At 43.3% G+C, this 13,639-nt stretch overlaps 1 protein-coding gene across 14 annotated transcripts in view; it reads right to left on the bottom strand.

The window, feature by feature from the left end:
• The window catches only part of tns1b (tensin 1b), a 164,234-nt gene that overhangs the window by 130,171 nt on the left and 20,424 nt on the right, over positions 1–13,639 (bottom strand). Inside the window, exon 1 of one of the 14 annotated variants that reach the window (XM_061692735.1) lies at positions 7,621–8,035. The exons of the other annotated variants lie outside the window; for them this stretch is intronic. Within the exon in view, the coding sequence (XP_061548719.1) occupies positions 7,621–7,701 (81 nt within the window). The 5' untranslated portion in view covers positions 7,702–8,035. Of the gene's footprint in view, positions 1–7,620; positions 8,036–13,639 lie in introns of those variants that run through there. 14 annotated transcript variants of the gene reach the window in all.

The following is a 13,639-nucleotide window of genomic DNA, read 5'->3' as shown; positions in this document are numbered from 1 at the left end:
CTGTTGAGTTTCTGACATGGGCCCCTGAGATTTTTTCCATGCATTTTTTTTTTTTTTTTTTTTTTGATAGACATGTAAAACCAATTGCGCGTCATTCAGTAAAACCGGTGTTAGCGGCTAATTTTTGTCAAACGTTTATTATGAATTTGTTGACAACTGTCCAATTAATGTGTGTGACCCATCTGTCTAGGATAGCTGCTCCCTTTGAGGCTCGTTTGGTTGAATTCCAGAGTAGGACATGATCAAAGTACAAGGCTTTAAATTCTCCCAAATTGGCTGCTTCAAATGTTCGCCACCCTATACATACATTTTCACACGGGTACGAGTCATTTGTCAAAAGATGAACATTGTTCCCAAGTGTTCACCCCCTCTGTGTCTGGGATATTTCCGACCATCTGAACAAGGTAATAAAATCTATATTGAGCACAGTTGCCGACCTCTGCAAATCAGACAGTGTCATTGTTCGCAAACCCCCGCCTCTCCAGTCAACTGGGTTAATCAGTGAGTTAGCGTGTCGCCGTCTCTCATATGGGACACCATATGCATGGATGGACGTTTGAACGAGGCTTAGGGGGCCGACCGCGACATGTCCCCATATGTGTCCTCCTTGGGTTTCTTTCCACTGGCCAAAAGTGACTTTTTGTGCTTCATCTCCACTTCTCTCCTTCCCATCTGCTTGACTAACATCAACAATCTTGAGTTTTAGGACCAGGATACACGTGTTCATAAACCTTTCAGGCATGTTGTGGACCCCAAAGGTGATTGAGAATAACAATAAACAGTCCTGGTACTCTGGCCCTAATTAAACCTTGACGGAGTATTGTGCTCAACTGAGTGCTATTCTATTTATTTGTTTGTCATATACGTATGCAGTGCCTATCTTGACATTACTCAAAAGGATGCCTTACTGGCTTGTCTTCTTATTTGCACTCAAATTCTGCAGACGGGTGCATTGCCGCTCCCAACACGGCATTGCCAGGCTCACGGCTCCTGTCCTGTCCTGTCCTGTCCTCTCCTACTTTCTACTCATTGCATCTCTTCCCCAGAGATTACCCAGCAGGCAAATTCCAGACTTTTGACAAAATGTACTTTTTTTTTTTTTTTTTTTTGCAAAAAAACAAAAAAACTAAAAAATGAACCTTCTTCCAAGGCCCAACTTCATCTCAATGAAAATACTTAAGCGCTGAAAAAGGAAGTGTCCCTTAAGGGTAACAACTTTTTACAAGTGGAATGGGACAACAATTCACTGCAAAGGCACTCGAAAGACCTTTCCCTTCCTCCGCTTTCTTCCACTCTCCAGCTCCCACTGTCCAAATGGCTTTACAACGAACAGTCACCTGCTATTCATTTGGGCCGAAAATGCACCCCAGGCATTCCAGCCTCGCTTCCTTCTCTACTGCGCCCCCCCACCTCACCCCACTACCCTCGACATCTCCTCTCTCAACATTTATTTCATCTCTGTTAGATGGATCACAGGGAGGAAATTACCCAGTCATCCATAAGTAAAGAAGGGGGGCTAAAAAAAATCCATCTTTTTTACAGACCATCAGAAGCACAAAGATGAATATGGCATTCGATTTTCCTTGATTGCCTTGATTTAGTGCTCATATAACATGGAAGAAGGAAATGCTCGGTGGGTCACGCTTTCCAACAGCAACGTCACTGCAGTTCACCTCCAAATCCTAATTCTTGTCCATAAGGAACTGAACTGGCCGCATAATTATTTCCTTAAGGATCCATGCAACACGTGATTTAAAAGCTGGCACGGGTTCAGCAGCACCCCACTTTACTTCCCAACTTGCCAAATACTCAGGCTCAGTCAGGAGCTGTGACACCGTAACCCCTCATGTGTTAGTTTTGGAGCCTGTCCAAGGTTGTTTGCAAAGGGGGGGAAGAAACGAAAACACCAGCCGGAGCAGTGTGATTAGCAACTTCTGGTCATGGGAAGTAACAAAGTACAAATATTTTGTGACTCTACTGAAGTAGAATTTTCAGGTATCTGTAGTTGAGTGTTTATTTTTCTGACGTTTATTTAGCCACCAACTACTAGGGAAATTGTATCATGGCATATTCACGTCAGAAAAGATGTCAATTTCTCTCCTTTATTTTCCGTTTCTGTATTGCGATTGTGTTTCCAGGCAGCCTATCAAACCTCAATAAATTATTATAGATTGTAAACCCATAGTAAACAATGTTAAGTATAAACATTTAGTCATTTTTTACTTACAAAACTGAATGGCTAATTTGAAGAAAACAACGCTCTAAACTTTATTTTTCTTGCCAATTCAAAACAGCCTGTCATCAATATCTATTTTAATCCCACAAAATAAGCAGTATACTAAAACTATTTGGAGCAAACGGTTAACCCTCCTGTTACTTTGCAAGTCAAACTGACATATTTTGAAGATTATTTAGAGAATGTTTTTCAAATGTAAATTGAAAAAAAGGACAACATTTCTGCTGGCCTTATTTTTCATTATATTGTTGTTTTAGATGTACATTTTTGTCAATTTTTGGGGGGGGGGGGGGGGGGGTGACGAAGCATGTGGGGGTCATATTGACCCATTAATTTCTTGAGTGTACCAAAGAAACAAATATAACAAAAGAATCCATAAGATATGCCAGACATTAACAAAAGCTTACTTCTCCCCTATGCTGACAATAAGTGACATTTTGATCAAATTTGGCACGAGAGAAAGGGATGAAAAGAATTAACCTGTGTGTGTAGTTAAGTGGACATACTGTAACTGAACTCAATCTCCTTGGATCCGGCAGCGTAAAAATTGGTAAAACTGAACCCATTCCAAATCTCGCAAACGCCAAAAGACCATGGTAGGTTTAAAGCCAATGTGCCCAGTCAAGCGTGCCCAAAGCTGGGGGTGGGGAGGGGGGGGGGGGGTTCTTGGCGAACCAAAGGGCAGGGAGGGGGCTTACACAAAGCTCAACACCTCTCATTAATCAACCAAGCGGTAGTTGAACTTCCCTTTTTTGTTGTTTGTGATTTTTCATGCAAGTCACCCAAAGCAAACGTGAAAAGAGCAACAGTTGCAAACATTGATTAAAAATGACCTACGGGTATGGGGTATGTGGGTGTTTCAACACCCATGCCTTTGCCGCTGTTATCGGAAAAAAATCCTTTTATTTTCCAATATCAGCATTTTTAATATCCAGTTGTCTTCCATTTAGATTCATTTACGAGTAGGAATTTGTGAAAGAATGAGTTCTGGGATTCACCCAAGTATTCAAGCCAAAATGGCCGACCTGTTCAATTTTGGGTATGTGTCCTGGAGACTTTTCGTGGATCATGTTATGATAGAGGCGGCACGGTGGCCGACTGGTTAGAGCTTCATCCTCACAGTTCTGAGGACCAGGGTTCAATCGCCGGCCCCGCCTGTGTGGAGTTTGCATGTTCTCCCCGTGCCTGCGTGGGTTTTCTCCGGGCACTCCGGTTTCCTCCCACATCCCAAAAACATGCATGAATTGGAGACTCTGAATTTCCCGTAGGCATGACTGTGAGTGCGAATCGTTGTTTGTTTCTATGTGCCCTGCGATTGGTTGGCAACCAGTTCAGGGTGTACCCCGCCTCCTGCCCGATGACAGCTGGGATAGGCTCCAGCACGCCCACGACCCTAGTGAGGAGAAGCGGCTCAGAAAATGGATGGATGGATGGATGTTATGATAGACATGTCCACCTAGTTTCGTGTTTATCAGTGAAACTGGTATCGGGGGTTAATTTTTGTAACTTTCCAGAGGGCGCAAATGAGGGAATTCACCTAAAATAGACGACTTTCTGTTCAATTTCATCAATGGGTCTTTTTCGTGCTTCCTGTTATGATAGACATGTCTACCCCATTTCAAATTGATCAGTTAAACTACTGTAAATGGCAAATTTATTTCTACTATTTTATTGAGGGAGTTTTAGGGGTCATCTTCAGGACCCCTAAAATACATTTTAACAAAGATATACACCCTTGCAAAAATGTTCAGGGTAAATGCAGGCGCCCAAAGAGGTGGTTAGTTCATCAACTGAAGAACAATACCCAAATATTCTAAGAGGGCAAAAATACAATAGACTGTAGCAACATTTATCTTTCGGGCAGCTAATTAAAAACATTTAAACTAACAAAGAAAAGGAGATTCCCAAAATCAATCTGGGAGTGAGCTGTTCTGAATTTCAGGGAATGGTTGATGCACATCCATCCATCCATTTTCTTTACCGCTTATCCTCACTGGGGTCGCGAGCTGCTGGAGCCTACCCCAGCTATCTTTGGGTGAGAGGCGGGGTAGACCCTGAACCGGTCGCCAGCCAATCGCAGGGCACATAGAAACAAACAACCATTGGCACTCACATTCACACCTACAGGCAATTTAGAGTCTTCAATCAACCTACCATGCATGTTTTGGGGATGTGGGAGGAATGCCCGGAGAAAACCCACCCAGGCACGGGGAGAACACGCAAACTCCACACAGACGGGGCCGGGATTTGAACCCCAGTCCCCAGAACTGTGAGGCAGATGTGCTAACCAGTCGTCCACCGTGCCGGTTTGTTGATGCACAGTTTGGCTAATTTACATAACACCACCGAAGCTCTGCAATTTTAGAACTATGGCTGGACCACACTGTCTGAAACACTATTAAACTGTAGCCAAAGTAAAGCAGAGCTGCACTGAGTTTTATTGGATGCACACGTTAGCTTCTGATAAGCGGCACCTACTTGAGTGCACAGTAAAGTTGTCAATGCGGTGGGAGTCAGGGAGTATTAGAGTTTGGCCATCTGTCCTCTGCATGTGTCACATACATGGATCTGCACAATAATTGACAAGTGTAATTCAGTGGCTTGGTAATGAAGTACTGCCTCCAAGAGGGAAAATACAATGTGTGCTGTCTGTGTGGGGGCTCACTTTTCTAGACTCCGGACTCAACATGTAGCCAACTTGTGCGCCGCTCATGGTCATCATGGTAACAAAATCCATACTCGCCATTGGTGCAACAGTACTTGGGGGAGGGGTGAGCAGTGGTTCACACTGCATGAGACAGGACAGCCCCCTCAAAACAGGCTAATTTCAGCGATTCAAAAATAGAGGGGATAAAACTCAAACCTATGCAGCTTTCTTGTCTCCCGTCTGTAACCACAACAAAGGTTGTGGTTACAGACAGACAGGAAGGGGAGCAAAAAATACACCTGAATTTTGGCTTCGTTTCAAACCAATAAAACAAACAAAAACAAAAAAACAAAGAATGTTCCCGGGGATGGATCAAACATAGATGTATATTCCAAAGGGATGTAATGATTAACAGCATAAGAAAAAACGAGGCTCCTTTTCCTTTGAAATATTTGAATTAAAAGGGACAATTTCCAAGGATGTATCACGCCAAAGTACAGTACTTCCTTGGCAACAGTTAGTACTTTCCTTTTAGCCAGGGCTTTGGCACCATCTTTTTGTCATTTTAGGGCATTACAAAAACCGCAAAGAGGAGAGTTTTCCAGCAAATAGCTTCCACAGGGGAAAAAAACACAAACGTGTTAATTCAGGAATAGCGAACTGCTTTCCGACTTATTGTATGTATAAGTTCCGGTTACGTCGCCAAGCAAGGGCCGGCCGGAACTCTGACACAAACCAAGGATCCACAGGATTACTTAGCGTAATACAGTCACGAACCTCACTGCAAAGAGGATGTTCATATATTGGGAAATGACAGTTCGGAATATAATCTGCTAGGCAATGTGTGTCCCCCACCAACTACGGAATTAACTAAATTGATCCAGACCTCCAATTAATTACCAGACCTGTACTGAGCCCATTACGAATACATGAGCTGGCTTTGTTATACAGTGGTCTGGTGCAGTCAATCAGTGACCCAAAGCTATGCTGGTGGGGGGGTTTCAGCGCTTTGAGGGTCTCTTACAACCCCCCTGCTTTCACCTCGCCTCGGTAAGAATGGTAATTAACTGATGAAGAGCTCTGTAAGATTATCCAGTCTCCTCGTGAAGAACTGGTGTGCAGTCATGTCCCAAAGGACCAGTAATGGGGAAAGATGGATCTCAATGGTCTATTCAGGGATTCCCCTCTTTCATCTTCTGTTCAGCCCCAGAGGAGAGCGCTGTTTATTTTTATATTTTTTAGTCAGGAATGTTCTTTCATAATAGTAGAAATGAAGAAAAAAGCACTCACAGTGTTTTTAACTCCCTCCCCCCCACCCTGTTATGTCATGGGTCAAATTGACCAGGGTTTTTTCCAGTCTTCTCCTGACAATCTCTTTTCTTCTTTTCATTATGTTGTTTTTAATATTTTTGAATTTACAGGGAAAATGATCCCCTCCTGTTATATTGTGGGTCAAATTGACCCGATTATAATGTTTCTATGATTTTCTGGCATGCGCTTTTCTTCTTTTATTTTATTAATATATTTAAATTCACTATCTATATTAAATTTCCTGTTACATGCATTTTGCAGGAGCATAAATAATGTTCCTGGATCAATTTGACCTAGGTTAATATTTTTTATAATTTTACTGGCCTTGTACTTCAAAGCCAACCATTACACACTTATAAAAACAAGCAACACTTTCTTACAAAAATATTGCTTTCAACTTTGTTAATTTGCACATTTTTATACTTAACATTTTAACCCACAACACAACACGAGGGTTACCTATATTGACCCGGTCGTGGCACAAGGGGCTACAGGAAGGGGCAGAAATGTCCATTTTTAGTGGTTAAACCTGCAACGGGTCACATTGACCCATGGACATTTTTGGTAAACCAAAGAAACAGGGTTACATAAATTTAGCAATTGGTGCCACAGTGCTTTTAGACAAGAAAACACATCCTTCCACCTTACAACTGGGGGGACCCATGAGTGCACAATCAAGCCCTCAGTGAGCGCGGGAATGTGCGACAGATTAAATTATACAAGAGAAAGCAAAAAATAGCTCCGTGTCCCAACCTCCTAGAACCGGGAAAAGAGGGACACAGAGCAATGGGAAAATATCGAGATCCATTCAAGCCAATGTAGAAAATGTGCCTACTGTATGTTTTCCCATCTCTAGCATCCTCTAAGAACTCCCTAATTCCAATGTGTCATAGTGCCAAGGCCCCCCGCACCTTGGGACCTAACCCTGCACCCAACCCCCGACAAACAGACCACCCAATAGATCCTTTGGGTTTCTTGATCTGGGTCTGGATTGAGACGAGTATCAATCCTCAAAGAAGGCAGAAACATTTCTCAGGTCTGCTACAAAATCACCCCCAAAACACGCATGGCATTATTCTGAATGTCTCATCAGTTCCTCAGGGAATGATTCGACCGTGTACACAAGACAACAGAAAGTTGTTCATTCGCACAGTCTTGTCTTGTGTACATTGTTCATGTAAATGAGACAATAGAAAGTTGTTCATCCCCAGAAAGTTGCCTTCTCTTGTGTGCAGGGTCCACATAAACAACACAGCAGAAATTTGTTAATTCCCAGAAATTGTCTTGTCTTGTTCACAAGACAATAGAAAGCTGTTCAGTCCCAGAAAGTTGTCTTGTCTTGTGTACATGGTCCATGTACACAAGACAACAGAAAGTTGTCACAGACACCAATACACTGACAGCCACGATTGAAACGTTATCTCACCCAGAACATGCAGGACAGACAGACCCAGGTACGAGCAGGACCGGCCAAAGCTGTCGGCAAACTGAGGGAGACCGACGGCATGGTGACGGACAACTAAGGATGCTGTAGCCACGGCACGCTTAGAGAGCTTCTGGACGTCCAATCCTTGCTTGCTGAGCCATTATGACACACAAGGCGGATGCACAAGGCGCATACCCACTTGGGAACGTCAGGATCCTTTCGCTTCTTCCCCCCCTCAATGTCAGTGTGGCTGTGTCTTCTAATTGGATCCTGACTGCCGCTCCTCTCGCTCATCACTCTGCCTCGCTTTCCTTCTGCCGGGGCAAAGTTTCACAAAGCTTTTTGGGAACAAGGGGGGCTGACAGGGGAGGGGGTCAGGCAGCTCCAACCTCTCCACATGGAGTAAAGGGGGTGGGGGTACTCTTATTATCAATCTCTCCTGCCCCTCCTCTTTCTATCTCATCCTACCTCTCCCCCTTCTTAACCCCTCTCAGTCGCACTTATTTTAATTTCATTCATTCCTTGATCCTTTTGCCCCGCCTTCCTGTGCATACTCCTCAGCATCCGTTGCCTTTCACCTCCCCCATCTTTTCATTACAGTTTTTCTGGGTAATATTTACTGATTTAGTGCCCTTTAGTATTTCAACACATAATATTAAGTGTGTCCATCCACCAGAAGGTGGTGATGTACGTAGTATTTCAGGACAGTTACATCATTATACACCAATGTGTATCCTGGGGGGAATTCAATTGATTGGACATGATATGGCGAAGCACATGACTGTCTATACAAGGTTCCAGAGTTGACAGTGCATCTCAAAGCAAGCTATTGAGCTAAAGGAATGGTCTGTAGATTGTATCAAGGCACAGATCCCAGGCAGGACACAAAGAAATCTCTAAATGGGCTTGGTGGTCTCTCATCATATGTGAATGAAACAAGCTTTTTTTCCAAGAGCTGGTTGCTTGGACAAACTGAGCAATCAGGAGAGAAGGGCTTTGGTCAGGGTGGTAACCAAAACCCAAACCTAAACCCAATAGAACAACTCCAGAGTTATGTACACATAGCTAGACACTAGATGAAGAACTCACTCATTGGTGGATTGACTTTACCACAGCACAATCGCAGTAGTATATACTGTAGCGAGTAGCGACACTGCTGTTGTTTTACCTGAACTGGTGTTGGAGTTCTGACTGTCTGTGAGGTCATGATGGTATCCAAATGTGATTGGATGTGACTGGCTGCATGTCTTTGGATCAGTTGGACGGTGGGGCCAGTCCATCCGAGGATGGTGGTGAAGTGAGGGAGTGAGCTCACGACATCATCGATTAATCGACGTCAACGACTACCGTTATATTAGCGCCAACTGCAAAAAAATCTGAAGTTGTTCAACTCATAGAAGAGCTTGAAAGAATCTTTCAAAGGGAGAACAAGAATTTAATCCATGTTCGATGCAATACGACTGTCTGTAACAAATTATTTGATACCATTGATGAATTGAGTGGATTCGGCCCCTGTTGGTCATAAGAACGTACTATAGTTGCGAGGGCCCTCTGTACAGAACACACACACACACAACTTCAGCCCCCACCCAAAACAAGTGTAAACACAAATTCTGGGACCTACAGTTCTTTAACAGTCTCCCACAGTGAAGAACATAAACACACATCATTTACACTATCAACTATGTCAAATATATACACAAACAGCTGCCAATAATCACCTTCAATTTACTGTATACGAACACTTCTTGACATCTTTCTCACACACCATATAAATACACAAATTCACCAACCTGCAAAAACGCGTGCACACACACACACACACACACACACACACTCATGCACCAAGCAGAGAGGATTAATCCCCTGGTATTTCCCGCAGACCACCCCTAGAGAAGCGAAGTCACCAAGGGAGACTCAAACCATTTAACCCCAACTGCCAGAAAATGTGAATTAGTCAGTGTTTTTCATTGCCTGATGTTTCTAATCCCCCCCCCCAAAAAAAACTCCCTATACTTTCTCTAGGTGCTTTTTTATGTCTTCACTTTCCACATTCTAGTTGAATAGGAACATGGGGTCCACAAACAGATTCGTCTAAGACGTTCACATTTTTTTTTTTTTACAATTTCAAACATTTCCCAGGTATCATACTTTTTTCAAGACCCACTGAACTCAGCCCGTTTTGAGGGGGTTGTTGTGCCTCATGCAAATGAGCCACTGGTCACACAGTTCCCCTTTACTGTGGGGCCAATGGCAAGCTTTCATTACCCTAGACAAGCAGCTACTATTAACAGAAAACTGCAAACCAATGAAAAAAAGCCACCAAAAAAAAAATATATATAAAATACATGTATTTTCACTCGTGCGGGCAGCACTTCATCACCAAGCTATCAAATTACATTTGTCAGTCGTGTGCTGGTCCATGCGTGTGGCACATGCAGCAGATATGCAAACAAAACAATCTGTATGAAATTAGTCAATTTTCCATAATATGATTAAAGCAGCTGGGTTTGCAACTCACAAATTAATAAAATCCTTGAAAACATCATAAAATTTTGACGCCATGCTACATCCACATAAAACAGGATAGGCAAATATACATTGCAATTTAGAGTTGTCCATCTGTCTCGGATACCTGCTTTCGATTGGGGCTCATTTGCGCAAATTTCCTAGGAGTTTATCATAGTATGAACCCTGGAGTAGCGGCACGATGGCCAACTGATTAGCACATCTGCGTCACAGTTGGAAGGATCCGGGTTCAAATCCGGCCTCGGCTGTGTGGAGATTGCATGCTCTCCCTGTGCCTGTGTGGGTTTTCTCTGGGTACTCCAGTTTTCTTCCACATCCCAAAAACATGCATTATAGGTTAATTGAAGACTCTAAATTTCCCATAGGTGTGAATGTGAGTGCGAATGGTTGGCTGTTTATACGTGCCCTGCGATTGGCTGGCGACTAGTTCAGGGTGTACCCCGCCTCTCGCCCAGAGTCAGCTGGGATAGGCTCCAGCACGCCTACGACCCTAATGAGGATAAGCGGTACAGAAAATGGATGGATGGATGGAGCCCTGGAGTTTGTCTGCCTTCAATGCTGCACGGCCGACTTCCTGTTTCTTTTCAGTCAAGGGTCCTTGAGACCTTTTCGTGCATCCTTTTATGATCAATATTTCCACCAAATTTCGTGTCAATTGGTAAAGCTGGAGCAATTTTTGTTTTGTTTTGGAGTTTTTTTCAAGAAAGCACTACTGAGTGAATTCCCCATAATTGGCTGCTTCTCGTCACTGATGGTGTAGTGGTACACTCGCCTGACTTTGGGGCGGGCAGTGTGGGTTCAGTTCCCACTCAGTTACAGTGTGAATATGAGTGCGAATGGTTAGCCGTGTCAATATGTGCCCTGCGATTGACTGGCAACCAGTTCAGGGTGTAGTCCGCCTTTCGCCCAAAGTCAGCTTGGATAGGCTCCGGGGCCCCGTGACCCTAACCAGGATAAGCGTTGTTGAAAATGGATGGATGGCTGCTTCTAACAAAAATGGCCAACTTCCTCTTCATTTCAGTTCATGGGTTCTTGAGACTTTTCCGTGCATCCAGTTATAAAGAATTTCGTGTCAATCAGGGAAACCAGTGTTGGTGGGTAAGGGTAGGCAAAGGTTAAACTTTCGATGTGTGTTTTGGGGGAGTCATATTTGAGATGCCTAAACTGCATAAAGTTTCATCAGCATGCCTTTGGTGAATTTCCAGGCACGTAGAGGCCCTCAAAAAGGACATTAAGTTGTTGCAAGAACAACAGCAATTCCAACAGTGCCTTTGCACTGCCCGATTCCCGTGCCCTAAATATCCTACATCGCAATGATAACTCTTCAATGTTGACATTGCGCTTTTGTTAAGCAGCAGTACAAAAAAGGGCATGAGCCAGTCCCTCGAACTATTAAGTAGATTAGCAGTCAGTCAAGAGTCAGGTCACTGTCCTTGAAACAGGATGAGAAAGTTGGTCAGAAAATTACGGTGTGATTCAAAAGAAAAAAAGTCATGGTTAAGGATCTGTGCATCATTTGTACTTTCTGGTTTCAATTGGCATACTGTCATTCAGTCACTTTTTTGTTTGTTGATTAACGATTGCTAATTGAAAATAGAAAGAACGAATGATACACAATTGTGAAGCGATACGGAAAGTCCATGTCGTGCAGACAAACACATCAATCGGGGCGTGTCCCGTCATCTTGGCTGCCAGATGCAAGGGAAGTAACTGTGTTGAAACACTTCAACACCCCCCCAACACACACGCAGGCACGCACACCTACACACACACAGACACACACGCATACACACACCCACACGCACACACACACACACACTCTTTCACCCCCCATGACTTCCATCTGTTGAAAACAATTGAGGCCCCACCCCTCCCTTTGCCGAACACTCACATGTAAGAGCACGTTTTTCGCTGTGTTCCCTGTCCAGAGAGGAGGGAACCAACCTGAAAACAACAACACTCCTGCACCTACTATATGTGACATTAGAAAGTGCTAACGCTAACGCAAGCAAAACATGAGGTCATCTACAGTGGTTTGGAAGGAAAATTCTGCAGAATTCATCTATCTTAAGAATCTATCAGACAAACGTAAAATATGTATCCAGCACAGGTTACAATTACAGTAAAAAGAAAAAAACAAATCTGGGAAAAAAATGAAAATACAGCAATAGACTCTCTCTTCTTGCATTCTTGCTCATCTGCTACCTTTTTATGGTGCTTAATTGCTTAAATGCTTAATTGGTGTGTCTACAATTAAGCAATCATGTGTTCGTGCACCTGATCGCTGTGCTTAACTGATTGGCTCATGAGTGTGCTTATTTGACAGTCAGTGCTTTGGAATTACAAGGAAGTGACATCGTGATAAACTTCCATGTCTAATGTATACAAATGTGTTTAGTGTTCTGCAAATCACTGTGTGAGTCACTCGTATCTCAAGGTAGTAAAATAAAATTAACCACTAAAGTACTGTAGAAAATGGTAAAAGATGATTGGATGGATGGACAGACAGAGGGACAGAGAGGATGGATTGCTGGATGAATGGATGGATTGGATGTGTGTGGACATGGAGAAGGCGTCCGACCGTGTCCCTCGGGGAATCCTGTGGGGGGTGCTTCGGAAGTATGGGGTACCGAAGCCCCTGATACGGGCTGTTCGGTCCCGGTACGACTGATGTCAGAGTTTGGTCCACATTGCCGGCAGTAAATCGGGCTCGTTTCCAGTGAGGGTTGGATAATTCTGCCAATCCTGCATATCAGTTGTTTTAAAGACGTTGCATTGCCTCCCCAATTCATTAAAGTGATTGCTTGGTGACTGAGTGTTTCCATATGGGCTCCATTTACTGGATTAATTGCCCTATTCAGAAAATCTAATATCAGGCAACGTTCCCAAGTGAAAGTGTGAATATGCTACGCTTTCCCTTTGAGTGTTTCTGTTCTGAAATATTTGTTGCATTAATTTAATCATTTTCTCCTGGAATTGGATCATTAAAATATACTGAGTGATTTTTTAATTTATCTCATTCAATAATTAGTTAATCGATATTGTACTTTTCATATAACTATATTACAAAAAATTATTTCATTAAATAGTTCATGCCCGCACGGTGACCGACTGTTAGCACATCTGCTTCACAGTTATGGAGACCGGGGTTCAGGTCCTGACTTGCCTGTGTGGACTTTGCATGTTCTCCCCGTGCCTGCGTGGGTTTTCTCCGGGCACTCCGGTTTCCTCCCACATCCCAAAAACATGCATGGTAGGTTAAGTGAAGACTCTAAATTGCCCGTAGGTGTGAATGTGAGTGCGAATGGTTCTTTATTTCTTTGTGTCCTGCGATTGGCTGGCGACCGGTTCAGGGTGTAACCCGCCAAAGATAGCTGGGATAGGCTCCAGCAGCCCGCGACCCTAATGAGGATAAGCGGTAAAGAAAATGGGTGGATAATTCATTAAAAAAATTATTTACATGTATTCAAAATTATATAGTAAAAAATAA

The sequence above is a fragment of the Phycodurus eques genome, chromosome 12 (genome assembly GCF_024500275.1).
Source record: "Phycodurus eques isolate BA_2022a chromosome 12, UOR_Pequ_1.1, whole genome shotgun sequence".
Classification (NCBI taxonomy): domain Eukaryota; kingdom Metazoa; phylum Chordata; class Actinopteri; order Syngnathiformes; family Syngnathidae; genus Phycodurus; species Phycodurus eques.
The sequence above is the reverse complement of the archived record's forward strand: the minus strand, read 5'-3'. Positions and strand labels throughout refer to the sequence as shown.